The sequence below is a fragment of the Lissotriton vulgaris genome, chromosome 1_1 (genome assembly GCF_964263255.1).
Source record: "Lissotriton vulgaris chromosome 1_1, aLisVul1.2, whole genome shotgun sequence".
Classification (NCBI taxonomy): domain Eukaryota; kingdom Metazoa; phylum Chordata; class Amphibia; order Caudata; family Salamandridae; genus Lissotriton; species Lissotriton vulgaris.
This window is the reverse complement of record NC_141685.1, coordinates 431,330,744-431,347,307: the sequence shown is the minus strand read 5'-3', so window position 1 is coordinate 431,347,307 and position 16,564 is coordinate 431,330,744. Positions and strand designations below refer to the sequence as shown.

The 16,564-nt window shown below is 46.2% G+C and overlaps 1 protein-coding gene across 1 annotated transcript in view; it reads right to left on the bottom strand.

The window, feature by feature from the left end:
* FGGY (FGGY carbohydrate kinase domain containing) overlaps nucleotides 1–16,564 on the bottom strand; it is a 1,923,203-nt gene that overhangs the window by 1,467,658 nt on the left and 438,981 nt on the right. Inside the window, exon 5 of the mRNA XM_086953024.1 lies at nucleotides 13,932–14,017. Within this exon, the coding sequence (XP_086809150.1) occupies nucleotides 13,932–14,017 (86 nt within the window). The remainder of the gene's footprint in view (nucleotides 1–13,931; nucleotides 14,018–16,564) is intronic.

The following is a 16,564-nucleotide window of genomic DNA, read 5'->3' as shown; positions in this document are numbered from 1 at the left end:
TCCTGTCCCTCACCCCCTCCCGAGGCTGAGTCGTCCTCGTCCAACCTGGAGTCGAGATAAGTGCGATAGAGCTCCCAGAAGTTCTTGGGGCGACTCCGGGGAGGGAGTAAATCGCTATACGCCTCCGCTTGCGTGTTACAGTACAGCATGTCGCTGGCCCATCGCTTCAGAGTCGGGAGCGGGCCCCTCATCCAACATGAAGCAACGACCCGTTTGGCAAGTAGCATGCCCATGCTGACCAGTTTACGCACCGGCGCCGGCACATTCCTCGCATAGCCCAGCAGGGCGAGGGCGGGGTCTATGTCCAACTCCTGGTCCATTATTCTGCTTATTTCCGCAAATATGTTGGTCCAGAATTTACGGACCCCCGGACATAACCAGGCAAGGTGTATAAAGTCCGCTACCGGGGCGCGGCATCTCTCGCAACGGGGTGAGTCGCGAAGACCATAGCGGTGCAGTCTTTCCGGTGTGTAGTACACCCGTTGTAGAAATTTAAAGTGAAGCAGGCGGTGTCTCCCGTTCAATGAGATCTGCCTGGTGGCCGTGCAGCAGTACGTCCACATTCCGTCGTCAATGTGCATGTCTAAATCGGTCTGCCAGGCCAGTCGCGCCCTTGTATACTGCAATGCCGTGTGTGCATGTCCCATGCTATAAAGTTTAGAAGTAAGCTTCTTCGGAGATTCTGTATGAATGACATACTCTAGCTCTGGTATCACAGGGGGTTCCTCCATATCGGTGCCTAAGTGATCTAGAAGGGCGCTACGCACTCTGTGATATTGGAAGCGGTGGAGTAGGGAGGGGCGGTCATGTCCCCGTACCAGCTGGTCCCACGTCTTAACCCTACCGAGTTCGAAAAGGTCTCCCAGCGTGTGCGCACCCAGATCGGCAAGTGCTTTGTGTACACCCGGTTCCGTCAATGTAGGAAGCCAAAGTGCCCAATGTATCGGCATATTAGGGGCATACAGTAGCACCTTATCTTGCCTCTGCACTATGGAGTGCCAAGCGTGGTTCGTAGACCGGATAGAATCCAGTACTCCTACTCTGCGGTCGCCAGGGCTACAGATAGTCGCTGGAAGCGGAGTAGGGGCTGCGAAAAGGCGCTCCAGAATCACATGGGGGATGTCCGGGTTGCCGTGTATCCAGGTATGGAGATGGGAGGCCTGCGCAATCCTATAGTAACGTTCTAGGTCAGGGGCCGCCAACCCCCCTTGTTCATATGGGAGCTGAAGCACCTTCCATTGGACTCTAGGTTGTTTCCCGGCCCAGGCGAGCCTAACAAGGAGTTTGTTTAAGGTCGTGAAGAAAGCTCGAGAGAGGACTATCGGGAGGTTATTAAAGAGGAACAAGAATCTCGGGAGGACCACCATTTTCATCAAAGCAATGCGGCCCATTAAAGAAAGCGGGAGCTTTATCCAGAGCTCAACATCATCCGCGAGTTTACTATATGCAACCCCGTAGTTTTCCCGCAACACAATGTCAGGGTCCGTGTGTATCTTTATACCCAGGTATCTGATCGGGTCCGTGGACCACTGTAGTGGGTATTCCATCTCAAAGGGTTCGGTAACAGGGGTCAGGGGGAATGCCACCGACTTTGGCCAGTTCACTTTCAGTCCCGAAAGGGCCCCGAACCGTACCACCTCCCGCAAGACCGATGAGAGGTTGTTCACCGGGTCTCTGACGTACAACAATGTGTCGTCCGCGTATGTGGAGATACCGATCTTATAGGTAGGGTAGTTGATGGCTTCGTAGGAGTGGTATTCTCGCATCGCGCAGGCCAACGGTTCTGCCACCAGCGCGTACAGCAGCGGCGAGAGGGGACATCCCTGTCTTGTGCCCCGGCTTACAGTGAACGCCTCTGAGACTGCATCACCCAGCCGAACTCTCGCGGTGGGCCTGTGATAAAGCGCGCCGAGGAGTTGGAGGAAAAGGTCTCCCAGCCCCAGTTTCCTGAGGACTTTGCGCATGAACGTCCACTCCACGGAGTCAAACGCCTTCTCCATATCTAAGAAGACAGCAATTGCCTTGGTGTCATGTTTGGTGTGTTGAATGGCTCCCATAACCGTTCTGATGTTGTACGTGAGGTTTCTGGCCGGAATGAAACCTGCCTGCTCTGGGGCCACTAATTCTGGGGCTACGAGCGCCAGTCTGTTTGCCAGTACCTTAGCGTATAGCTTCGCGTCCACGTTGATAAGGGACAAGGGGCGGTGTGACCCCGGGAGGTCAGGCGGCTTGCCTGGCTTCAAAATCGTCACTATAAGTGCTTCTCTCATAGAAGGCGGCATAGCACCATACTCGCAGATCTCGTCAAAGAGGGTGGAGAGATAGGGCAGCAGTTTGTCCTTGTACGCCTTATAAAAGGCGACAGTTAGTCCGTCGATTCCAGGCGCGCTTCCAGATCTCATGCTATCTAGGGCGTCCGCAATCTCCTCCCGGAGTATGGGGGACATCAGGAATTCCCTCTGCCAATTCTCTAAGAACGGCATTTTGATGTAGTCTAAATAATTGTCAATGTGGCTCTCCACTCCCGAGATCTTACTGGAGTACAGTTCTTGGTAGAATCCCTTAAATTCCGCCAGTATATCTTCCTCCGTTGATAGTGTCCCCCCGTCCGCAGAGCGCAGTTCTGTGACACCCTGTCGTCGCCTGGCGCCCTTCATAATCCTGGCTAGCAGTGAACCTGGACGGTCTCCCTCACCATAGGCGCGGGCCGTTGCGTATTTCCCTAGATGCCTGACCTCTCTGTCTGCCTCCTCGTGGAACTCTGTCAGGAGCTCCCGCAGCGTCTCATCCCCCTCCGGGGACGGGTCTGCCAGCCGTTGGGGTTCACATTCCGCAAGTCGCCCCTCAAGATGTGACAGTCTGCTCCTAATAGCTTTTAGGACACTGGAATGCTTGGCCATGACGACACCTCTGACATAGACCTTCAATGTTTCCCAAACCGTTCCGAAGCTATCCACTGTGCCTACATTATTAGAAAAGAACGTGTCTATGTCCTCCCCTAGTTCCGCCCGGAATGATTCATCGAGTACGGTGGGAAGCGCCACGTGAACGGGGGGATTCTTGGTTGTGGGGTGTTCAGAACCAGCAATATGGGGGAGTGGTCCGATAGCGTCCGTGGAAGCACTTTGCAGCCCCTTACCATCGTCAGCAGGGTAAGAGCGGACAGCCAGTAGTCAATCCTGGTGTGGAGGTTGTGATACGCTGAGTAGTGTGTGTAACCCCCCTTCGCGCTGTGTCTCTCCCTCCAGACATCTACCAGCCCCAGTCGCACCATTTCGGCTTGCATTTGTTGCGCAGCTGCTGCCGGGCGTCTGGGGGCCCCCCCGATCTATCAAGTTCAGGGCTAAAGGTGAAATTAAAGTCCCCCCCCAAAGCATTTTATCTGTGGGCCAGTCGGCACAGTGTCCCGCTACTGCTGCATAAAAGTCTGGGGAGTCATAGTTCGGGCCATACACATTCATGACCAGGAGGTTATGTCCCTTACCCGTGCATTTGCTTAGCACGAATCGGCCCTCCGGGTCTGCTCTCAGTAGTGTGAGTGATAGTTTGGATTTAGGGTTTACCCACGTGAGAACTCCCCTAGCGTGTGAGGTGAAGCCCGCATAAGTAGAGTTACCCTGTAGGCCTCTGTGTGTGTGCATTCTACTATTCTTTGGAGGTAGTGCAGCACCTTGCGGAGTTTCCGGTAATCGTTCAAACCCCTTACGTTCCATGTCAGCGCAGTGAGGGTCTCCGTGCTATTCAGCGGGTCTCCGAGTAACGTATCAGCCATTGGGGAAGTAGCAACATCTAATGAGCACCAACAGTACATATCCCGCCCTCCGGTATGTGCCCCCACCACCAGTCCCCTCCAAGGTATGAAACATTGCAGAACACAGTTTGGACCCCCCCCCCGAACTCCCCGAAATCCAGAACAGGAACCCCCCCCCCCACAGCCAACCGACCCCAACCTGGTGTGACCGAGTCCCCTGAGTCCCCCCCCCCCACCCTCTAGCAATCCCATTCAATAACACCCCAAACAGTCTCAATCTGAGCCGTAACTGCTGGCAGCGCTAGGGCAGAGGTAGCCTACTCGATCTGTCTGTCGTCCACTGTCCCACCTGGACCTCCGTACAATGTTTATAAGCTGCCCCCACGCCAGCGCCTTAGTGGAGAAGCCCAGCAAGCAAAGGGTACATAATGAGTTCCGGCTCACTGTCCGAGCCCCCACCCCCCGCCCCTCCAACCACATCTGACCTGTCTCGTGTCCGGCTCCAGGGGGGGTGAGCCCGCCTAGGGCAGCACTGTGCCGCAAATGTGAGGACCCAGGGGCACCCAGCCGAATCATTCGGATCTCACCCACTCGACGGCGTCCAGAAGATCAAAATTTCCAGCAGTATGAACTGAGCGGGGAGACCGCATCGTGTCAAAGCGGAGGGGTGCCCTGGGTGCCCCCAGATCAGCGACTCTCCGGTGTGTCCCTGAAAGCGCTCTTCTCCTCAGTCTTGTTCCTCCAGGTCCTCAGCACCCGATTGTTCCGCTGCACGAGTCTCCGAGGTTCCTCTGTTCTCCCTCATCCACACCTTCAAGGATTTTTGCAGTTCTTTGGGATCTGTGAAAAAGTGCGAGTGACCCTGTCTGTTTATGCGCAGCCGCGCCGGGTATAACATGGCGTAGTCCAAACCAAGGTCCCTCAACTGTTGTTTGTACGGGACAAAGCGCCGACGTTCTTCCTGCACTTTGGTGGTGAAATCAGGGTATAAAGATATGTTCATCCCCTCGTATTGCAGTGACCCCTTCTCGCGTGCCACGCGGAGCGCAGCGTCTCTGTCCCTATAGTTCAGTAATTTCGCTATTATCGGCCTGGGGTTTGTGCCCGGAGGGGGTCTAGGTCCTAGGGTGCGATGGGCGCGCTCCACAATGAACATTGGGGAAAAGGTGTCGTCTCCCAAGAGCGTCTTCAGTAGTTTTTCAACAAAAAGTTCCATCTTACCCGTTTGGGTCGACTCGGCTACTCCCGTTATGCGAATGTTGGATCGCCTCGAACGCGCCTCCAAGTCCTCCGACTTCTCCTGTATCACCTGGAGCAGACAACCAAATTGTTTTCGGTCAGCATCCCACTCCGTCTGCGCCTCTTCAGCCTCCGTCAGTCTGCGTTCGGCCATGTCGAGTCGCTCCGCATGTTTATCCACCCTCTCCGTCATGCGGTCCATTCGATACGCCAGCGCATCGATTTTGTTGCGAATGGCCGACATACCTTCCTGCAGGCCCTTCTCCATAGTCGTGAGCATTCCTTTTATTTCTGCGCAGAGCAAGGAACCCGGATCGTTAGTTGCTCCCGGTGACTGGGAGGTCGGAGGGCCTGGTTCTTTCTGTCGGCGCTGGTCGAACGACAGTTTCGACTGGGTCCTGTCCCCCTTGACCATTGTCGCGCTACTCAGATGGTCTAAAGGCCTCACTGTTGAGGGGAGTGCTGCTAGTGTTCTGTACGCTGCTCCCGTTGGCCGTTGCAGCAGGGCCGTGGGTGTGCCGCCGTGTCCTGGGTAACGTGGCGGGCTCCGCTCGTGTTATCGGCTGAGCTAGTATCCAGCCGGGCGACCGCTCCCCGGTCTCAGCGGTATTATCTGAGTCCTCTGTGAAGTGTGGTACATGCGAAGAGGGGTCCTCGACACGCAGGCAACCCCTCGCGTTCCAAACTGTTCCGCTCGCCCTCTTGGGGCTGGAGGGGCTCGATCGTCAGAGGGGCCTGGGTGATGGTGCCCCGTCGGGACCCGACCGGTGCCACGTGGTGCGTCACCCTCTCCGCGGTCGGTCCGGTGTTCTTCCAGGTCTGTCGACACCGGGAGCCCCCACTAGCCGGCTATCCTGCGTGCCGATGCGGCGCTGTGGAGTCTGAGGGTCAGCCATTTGCTGGGACCCGGAGGGGTCCGGGTCGTCCGGTCCGCGTGGCCGCACGTCGGGTCACGCAACTCGGCCCCGGCTCTCGGGGGAGGTCGGGGATCCCGGCCTGGTCTCTCGCCACCTCGTAGACGATGAAAAGTAGTGAGTCCGAGCGCGAATCGCTCCCAAATTTCGGGTAGAGGTGCAGTAGGGGCAGGGTCGACAACTCCTGCCGTTTTCGCTGGGATTTCTCTGCTGGGCAAGGATCTTTGTCGGATATTCGGTGGCGCCGACGCGGAGCTCTGCTCTTACGCGTCCGCCATTGACGCCGGCTAGCTCCGCCCCAATTGTATGTGTATTTACCAATATATATTTCAAGTTTTGTAAAAAAAATAATAATCTGAAATTAGTATATTTCCACATTTATTTTACTGATAAATATTCACTCATGGCTTAAACACTCTTAGATGATAAACTATACACAACCTTCATATCAAAATGTGCAAGTTTTCTTATACTAGGATATATATTGCTCTTCAAGGCTGTTTACTAAACGTTTTTTATTGTTTTTACCCTTTTACTTTTAGAACTACAGAACTATTGTCGTACTACTCATCATTGACAGCATTTACAAAAGCTCAAAAAATAACCCAATTTCCGTATTTATCTACACTTTAAAATAAATATAGAGAGGAAAATACTTTTCTGTCTGTATTTATCTGTAAAAATCAATAAAAACATAAATCAAGGAGCCCTACTTATATTTTGAGAATATTTTCAACTTCATTAGCAGTAATTAACACATAAGTGTGGTAAAAGTATTACCTAGCACCTATAATACCTGACTTTCAAGAAAAGCGTTCACAGTTCGATTCCAAAGTTCATCAGCATCTTAGTCCACCACTATCTCACTGTAGGGAACACCCTGCTTAAACTTCCCAGCGCCCCAAACGCTGGCACACCTTTCCGGGGGTAGATTTACGCTTTACAAATGCTGGCATTTTTTTAATTAAAAAGAATAGTGATAACAAATATTAATATGTTCTTTGTTTTTCTTCTATTGTAAACAATATTTTTTTTCTTCTATTTAGATGTTTTTAATCATGAGAATGCAAAGGACACAGTTTCCCGGGTAACACTTTTTAAACTCTCCAACGTATGTAGATAATAAGGACCTTATATGTGTTACTATGGAAATCGAAACCTTTACAGCTTCACAGTTTGGAACTTTTCCCAACACGTGCACAAATAAAAGAGTTAAAACGTGAGCATGTGTAAATTGTAAAACGTGACAACTACATAGGCGGAGCCGAATCTTCCTTCCATAGACTACTAAACAACAAAAACTATATAAACCACACCTATTGTGCGATTAGTTTCGTTTTCCCGAGTTATTTCTGTGTCGCCAATCTGTGATGCAGGTTCCCTTTTCTAGCATCTGATTCTTGTTTTGCGTCAACAAACATATTCCGGAGTTGTAAGTGGTTTCATTATGGCATAGTAGATAGTTATAATTTGTGCCTATTTGTCAATATTTAAACATTTATATCTAGAAAAAAGTGGTTTTGCATGTTTTTCCCTTTTTCTCTGTAACGTCAGCAGCTTGTTTTCAGAAACAGAAAGATAACAACAAACATTTCTCCTTTTTTAGCTCCTTTCAGCCTATATATTGTGACTTTCTATATTATAATATTGACAGGGTACTTCGCTTCAGAGGTGTTGGTGACCCATCGGCGCAGACCCTAAACATTTACAATCAATGTCACCACCTTCCAGTTGTTAGTGTGTTTTGCCCTAGGGATTATATACTGTTAATATGTATATTATAATATTAACAGTTATACTAATGTCAGCGGAGATCATGACCCATCGTCACAAAGAGTAAAGATATATAAGCAACGTCACCAGCTTCTAGTTTTTAGTCTGTTCCCCCCTTTTGATCATAAACTGTGAATCTATATATTCACAGTCATGATCTCAGAGGAGTTTATGACCCGTCGCCACATAGATCAAACTTTTTGACTTCCCGGAGAAAAGAAGCTCAGAAAATAATTACCGCTCGAAAGTATTTCGTTATGGATGTTCTGTTAAATAGATAACTTTAGTTTCCTTTTCTTTTTATTCTAACAATGGTATCAATCGTTATATTGTAATAGATTGTCCTATTGTTACAGAAGAGGAATAGGAGATTTTTCGGCTCCATCTGTAATACAGATTTGGAAACATTAGAACGTACTTGATCAGATATTTTTTTCAGGGAGCATATTTTACGAAATTGCAGATTAAAAAATATAGCTTTCATAATACTTTGTTACTTTAAATATTTGATAAACTCTACATTTCTGAATGGTATTTTCTAAGTCTTATTCTTCTCATTTGCGGTTCCAATTCACCTTCTCCTTTAAGAATATATAGTACCAGTTCTGTATATTATAATAGTACCATCCTATATATTCTTAAGTGAGTATGTGATTTGTTAGCGGAACAGTGTGTGACCTCTAAGCACTACGACAAGAAAATTCCTGAATTCTACAGAATACAAATTTGAAAAATAATAATGCATACATTTCTATGTAATATGAAGTCACTTCTATTTAACAGTTTTTTACTTGTTCTCCTGATCTAAGATAATGTAGTGCAGGAGTGTTTGTTGTAGCACTTCTATTCTACTTTATCTAAAAGTAACTGATGCCCTCTTACATTATCAAAAATATGGGGCAACACTTTTGCAAACTATAGCAGAAAAAACGAGGGTTTGGCCACGCTTAACTGATATTTTCTGAAATTGCATTTTTAAGTGTCACCCCTTTCATATATACAGCATCGTTTCGGAAGAAAGTTTATTTCTATATGCTAAATAAAAACAGTTTCAAACCTAAGCTGAAATTTTTGCTGCACAACCACACCTCCCCATCAGAAAAGTAAACACCGCATTATAAGTAAATAGTGCTCTTGGGAAGTATCCCACCCGCAAACTTGATAAAAAAAACACTGCAAGACACTGTAATTTTTCTGCCGTAATTTGTACACCACACAGCAATTATATAAAGGGCCCTTAAAACATATCAAAACAATTTTTACCTTCATAACCCCTGTCCACCACCTTGTAACCACTGTACAGAGTTAATAGTGTTCTTAACCTCCCCTCTACTACTTTCTTTTCCCATACTCCTTAGGAAGTGCGTCACAAAATCACTGACCACAGTGAACCGTTCCCACCCAATAAGGTGCAAACTTGTACTCGAAACACTTTAGTCAATAAAATGTCCACGTTGTTCCGCAGAGGAGGAAGGAATGACTGCCAAAACTTCTACTTTTAATGCTTCATAGCCAATGAACATTGAGCTTTGTAAGGTCCCGCTTGGAACACGTTACCCAATGAAATGTCCCTAATACTCCGCGAAGCGGGAAGAAATCGCTGAGAACACTTCTACTTTCAACAGTTTACAGCCAATCAACATTAAGCTTGGGAAAGTCCTCCTTGGAGCACGTCAGCAAATCAGATGTCCCTCTTACTCCACAGAGCGGAAGTGAATGGCTGGCAACACTTATACTTTCAATAGTTGGCAACAAACCCACACAAAGTTCAGGAAAGTCCTCCTTACAACATGTAAGCCAATTAGATGTCCTTGCTACTCTCCAGAGCAGAAGTGAATCGCAGAAAACACTTCTACTTTCAATAGTTCGCACCCAATGAACATTATGTTTGTTGTTGGAACATCTTAGCCAATTAAACATTAAATTTGTTCCACGCACACATACAGAACACGCCGTCCAACATAACATGAGTGAAGCCCCAGGACTGTGGGGGCCCCAGCGAACCCCCAAGATAATTTTTATTATATTTTCCACTGACTTCTTCTACGACTAACGGTTCCTATGGAAAACATTTACAGCACAGTAACTCTTTCGATTAGCAAAATAGTGTGGTGAACTTCTAACCTCTGTGCTCACGTAAGTGTTCCATGAACTGTTACTATGGTAACAGGCAGTAAGCAGTTTGGGGGTAGGGATGAAAGGTACTGGCTGTACAGAAACCGTTATATTTCCTCAGGATCCTCAACATGACAGAAAGGAAAGCAAAGTAAGACAGAACACTGTGTAGCAGATTTACAAGCCCCTTGAGCCAATTTTCAATTTCAAAAAGCTTTATTCGACAGATTGTGATAAAAGCAACACACAGTACACCACTATACATTACACTATAAATAATACATAGACATCACATAGTTAAAAAAGGTTATTAAATATCTTGTATCTGTCGTTTTGAAATATGAATAACTAGCTTGTAAGTGAGTCATATAAAAATAGATTTAAGAAAATAAAATCACTCCATTATTAAAAGACAGTTTCAGGTAAAACACAGATGATTACTAGCTAGCAGCATGAGGTAGGAAAGTGCGGGTGCGTATAATCCAAGACCATTTTAAAAAATTTGCAGTTGCTACAGCTATGCAAGGTGAACAGTCAGACTCCAGTATTCTTAGGGCATCTTTATGCTTCCGTGTGCCCAAATTTGAACAAATTGGTTTTAACCATTTACGGCACGGAGCACAATAAGGAGGGCATTCAAAAAATATATGTGCTATGGACTCAACCTTATGTTTACAGTTATGACATTTATCACTCACCCAAGCTTTTACTGTGAGTGTACCTATTCTAAATTGGAAACATAGTTTACGATCTTGAGGCCTTTCAATAATATTCCAGTATGCCTCACAGTGGGGACGTGGTTTAAAATCAAGAAGGTTGGTGCTGGTATTATTCGTATGGAGTCTCTTACAGACCATTGCCCAATATTTTTCTTTCGGGAGCTTTTTTGATGGGAATGTTATTGTGTCAGAAATTTCCCATAACTGGATAAGGTCCAGATCTTTTAAAAGTGTCCTTAATTCATTAAGCCACTGGATTACATGAAATCTGTCTGCCTTTATTATTTCTCTCAGAGCTGTTGTATAGTGAACCAATTCAGGGGTGGTGCAAATACGCCTCCAATACAGTAATGGCCTCAGTCTCGCTATATCAACCACATTTTGCCTGCCTAGATCAAACAACAGCGGGACTGTGGGTGTACTTTGTGGAACGCCAACCAATCTTCGTAAGAATTTCCTCTCTGATGTTCGTAATTGGGTTAAGTTAGAAAATCCCCAGAGCTCTGATCCGTACAGGGTGGCACTAACTACTTTTGTTTGGTAAATCTCCAAGACAGGTGTAATAGGCTTAGTAAAGGAGGTTTTATGTTTGGATGCAAGGGCTCCCGCAAGTTGTTGAAATTTCAGGGTGGCCATGTCTGTATGGCATTTCCATCCCATATTGTTCTGTAATGAGATGCCCAAATAGGTAAAAGCGTCCACTTCCTCTAGGGGGATGTTATTTTCCGTGGATTCAAGGACATGAGTTTAGTTTTAGAGGTGTTAATCTCAAGTCCACGTGATTCACAGAATGCCCCAAAGATATTAACAGCCTTCTGCAGCCCACTTGGGGTAAGCGAGACGATCAACGTATCGTCCGCATACATAAGTACTGGGACCCCTTGAGCCACTTTCGCGTCACTTTTCCCATCTTAAAAGTGATGCAACAGTAATGCAATTAACTTGTAAATCTGCCCCTATGCACATTGCGAGCAAAAGAAGTACACAACTCTTGCAATTCTTTATCGATCACAATTTGACTGTGTTGCTTTACGATTCACAATGCACTTCAAAAAATAATTTGTGCCTATTTAAATGGGAGACAAGATTTTCGACATTACAAAACTTAAGGGCATATTTACAAATACGGCGTTAAAATTGTCGCCGCTTTAACGGCTGCAACCTACAACAAAAACGCCGAAAATGGATTTCAAAATCCTTTGTTATCTTACGGAAGATTTTCTCAACATTGCTGTTTGCTATGCAACAGTGAGAGCCACCCCCCAGAGCTATAAAATAAATAGTTGGAGTGGGCTTTAAAGCCCCACCCTGCAAAATTAGAACTGTGGGGACCTCAACGCCCCCCCTCAAGCCCCGGGAACCACCACCCCCGGGGATTTGTGTATTGTGAGAGGCAGACTGCGTGGCCCTCCACCTGGACCACTCAAGGGCCCTGGGGACCACCACGCCCCAGGGTCGGTTCCTGCAGTGTCCCCGGGTGCCTACCCCCCCGGACACTGCTGTTTGCTATGAGAAGGCGGGAGTCTCGCCGCTCCTGCCCTCCCATAGCAAACTTAGTTTGCATTTTGAAAGACAGCAGTGAAATCTGTTCTCACTTTCAAAATCCAAACCGGATTGCTTTTCCACATGCAAGTTAGCATCTCCACATGTGGAAAAGCAATGCTGGCTCCCAAAGGACGCAGGGAGCCGGCGGGACCGTGGGGGGAGCCACAATGCCCCAACGGTCCCGCCGGCTCCCTGCGTCCGGGGATATTAGAAATTACTGTTAGGGGCTATTTTTTTACGGTAAAATTTAAAGTCGCGCACCCATCGCAGCGCTCAGTGCGGCCCCCTGGTGTGCAGGCACTGGATGCACAACTCATAATCTGTAGGGTGCATGACTCCAGCGCCCTTGGTGTACAACTTCTACGCGTTTGGGAGCCGGCATTGCTTTTCCACATGGGGAGCTACTAACATGCAGCTCCCCATGTGGAAAAGCAATCTGATTTAGATTTTGGAAGAGAGAACAGATTTTCTTGCTATGGGAGGGCGGGATAGACACCCTGGGACACTGCCGGGGCTGGCCCTCCCACAATACATAAAGCCCCGGGGGTGGTGGTCCCCGCGGCTTTAGGGACCTTGGACCCCTCCCCCCACCATTTTTTTTTTTGCCCCGGGGGGTGACGATTCCCAGGGCTGGCGGGCCCCCCATAAAATGTAATCATTTTGCCCCCAGTATTTAGCCCCCGGGGGCTAATTACAAAAAAGCTCTGTTTTATTTTACGGCAGAGTCCGTGCGCCCTACACGCACATGCCGGGTCTTTAAAAAAAAAAAAATTGTGAACCCTGTGGGTCCTTCTGGGACCCCCTAAGCAGGTCTAGAATCATTGCAGAATGTGACCACACACACTGTTTTTGTGGTCAACAGGGCCTCTTACTAAGGGTCCTCAGGCTACCTGCTCAAAAACAGGCAACAGGTGAAACGCAATTCAGTGTTTCTATGCTAGACATTGTCTGCAATATATATCAACTCACTAAGTTAATACATTTGAAGTAGCTAGTGCCTAGCAAGCCCTGTTTAAAGGGTGAACACCATGCCTAATGAGTTCTAGGGTTTCAGGTACTAAATGCAGAGCATGGCTGAAGGCTGAATCATCCACCCAGTACACAAAGGGCACAGCAAAAGCTCTTCTTCAGGCTCTCATATTAGAGTGTTGAGTACAGGGCCTTAGTGTAGGATTTATGCTCAGAGCCTCGGGGGCATGGTGAAAGTGTGTGCTGCTCTCTGCAACCATTCATCTCAAGACAGATCTGAGCTAACAGTCAGACTATGTGTCGAGATACTGCTAAGCACATATTAAGCAGGCATGAGCTCAGAACCACTTCACCAGCAAAGGGCCTGAACCCGGAGCCGGCTGGGTAGGTTGAAAGATTGAACTTGGCGAACTGTGGACTGCAGCATATTTGAGCAGCTTCCGGGATGTTATTGATCATGTCCATCGTGATGTAATACTAATATAGTGATGGCATCAACGATGAAATTTAAGAGGTGATCTGTGATATCATGCTGAGGAATTACGGTGGCATAGCTCATCATAACTAGCACATTTCTGCGTCATAACTATAAAGCCCTTTCAAAGTAGGTTTTCCAGGTAATTTACAGATACACATACATATACAAGCACACACACAAACACACGCTCTCTCCCTCTCTGTCTCTCTGTGCTAGAACGCTTCTCGATTTAAATAATAAAAAAAAGAAATACTAGCCCATCATGCCCTCAAGAAAATAATAATGACGCAGTTGTGGTCCAGGAGCTGCATAAAACTGTTCTTTATAAAAATCAGACGCAGATGTTCATCAAAGCCAATTAATGCAGAGCGCTCTGTAGGGAACATAGACAACATGTGTATTTGATACTTAATGCAATAAATATTTACCTGGCAGGGACACCTGTTGCTTTCCAGGACAAGTAGTCAGGAAGATCAAAGAAATGCCCGGCCTTTTCCCAGCAAGAATGCAAGTTCTAACAAAACAAATCCAAGTATTAGAAGCGTGTGTTATTAAGGTATTACATGCAAGCACAATGTTGTTTTCAATCCTGCTCTGTACAGTATAATACTGTTTCTGATTGAACTGCTGTAGTTGACGGTGTTTATTTCCCATAAAGTGATGTTTTGAGCCTTAGATTCTACTCTAACACTCTTCTGTGTTTCAGTATCTATTGGGTATGAAATGTAATCAACCTCATACACTCTGCTGATGCAAAATGCAATACCCATGCATAGGCTGGTGAATTTTATGATGACCCTTCTAAATTATTTATGGCACATGCACAAACGAATAAATATATCAAATAATAACCACCATATGCATCCCCAATTCTAGAGTTGCATCTCCTTACTGCAGCAAACAGCATCACACCATTTGCTTGCACAGTGATGGGTGAGATTATTATCTTGAAGGCTTGTTTATTCTGGAGCCACACATGTGATAAAAATGTTATATTTTTAAATGTAACAACCTCTGTTTTAGGTAAACGGACTGGTGTATGGCCATATAAGCCGTGGGAGTTCTCCCTTCAGCCAGTAAGCTAATGGTTACACACTGGTTCCAAGATGCGATAGATTACTCGCACAGTGTTTGCCTACAGAATTAATACAGTCACACCGAGTTTCTCATAACTCAACAAAACTCAGAAGGAGATGGCAAACTTAAGTTAAAAAACAGTTAATTGCATCATACAAATGTTACTCTTGGTTAGTTTATTGATATTATCTTCACCGGAAACCATAGGAACATGCACCAACATATTTTGTGTCTGTATTAATAATATTATTTTGAATTATTAATAAACTCACAATTTCAAATAAATCACACAGTCACCCAACACCAACTCCCCTTTCTCAATTCCTCTACAGATGGCATGTATCTACTTTTTACAGCTATAATAATGGTTTCCCTTGCAATCCCTCATAATATACAAACAGAAATGTAAATTTACCCGGATGCCATTTTGGACTCGAGAATACCAATGTGATGACCCCATGCTACAGAAGCTCCATTTTATGGAATAAACAACAATTTATTTTTTGGTAAAGTAAGTGGTAGCACGATTAAACAACATACGAAGTTACAATAAAATATCACAAAGGAATAACAGTAAGTATAATTAGAGAAAGGGTCGGTAGTGAGGAGGAGGGATACTGTGGAGGACGTATGGAGTGGGGAGGATGAATAACAATATTAGAGAATGGCAGAGTGGTGGTGGAAAAGTTTATTGTATGACGTAAGGACGGAGAAAGAAAAAGACGTTGGAGGAATAGCCAACTCAAGAGATACATTGAGATCTCTAGTCCTTTGGGACTTTGATTTTGCTGAAGGATTTATCCAACTCAGCCATCACATCAATTAAGAATGGACCAATGATCTTAGACTCAGCCATCAAATGTAAGTCTGAAACTTCTATCATTACAGTGAGAATGTAAGAAAGTGAACTATTAATTGGGTTGAATGGTAGTCCACCACAAGTACTAAAGTCGCTATCCTGTTAGTTTTGGGCAAAGGTTTCAATCATTTAAATCTGAGTTTAACCCGTATTAGCTTTAGCACAGATCAGACTGGCATATTTTAAAGAAAGGGGAACTGGATATATGAATTTTAAAAGTTTTAAGAGAATTAGCACCCAGAAAATGTAAATGAGCAAGAGAAGATACTGTTAGTGTGTGAATGGGAACAGAGGTCCGATACACCATGCAGGTTCGTCCCAGTCGCAGATTTTATCATCTGACTTAACCTCTGAAGTTGAAATTTTACAGTGGGGCAAAACTGCAAACTGTATCTGAGGAAGTCCTCTCGACACCGAATTGGCTATTGGGCAAGGTCCCACTGAACCGGTTGGTTTTGATGAAAAAAATATCCAAGTGTGGAAAAATTCAAATTTCTGTCAGAGAAGTCTGCTGGATACTTTTCACACCTTTGCCTGGTCAATATTTCTTCATTTGGACTTTGTGTTGTTTCTGCAGGTCAGATTCCCCCAGCGGGGAAAAACCGTAGGCTGTATCTATGAAGGTCACACCAAATTTGGATAGGTTTGCTGTCTAGTCCGCTTAACAGGCTTTTCAAGTGGCAAAAAGCTCAGAGTAGCTCAAACCTGATTTTTTTTGCCCAGTGAGATCACGTGTTGGGTGGATCGACTTGTGTGGTAATCCTTGTCCTCAGGAGGCACAAAAGTCCAAATTCTTTCTCCAAGTCCACAATTTCTGAAATTTCAGTAGAACTTCCTTCTGGACACCACCAAGACTCCCAGAAACTTAGAGACAGCAGTTAGGGCTCAGAGCTCACTCCAGCAGAGAACACCAGCAGTGTCCTGTCCTCTGGCACTTGCGACCAGTCAACCAGGAAAAAGGCCTCTTGCTGATTTTTATGTCTCTGTAGCTACACATAAGGTCCCTTGGAGTCCACTTCTTTGTTCTGGGTAAAAGTGGGAGAAGACCCAGTCCTTCAGGTCTCCTCACAGGTCACAAACAGCAGGTGCATTTCTTCTTTTGCTCTTCCACAGGTCCAGAAGATG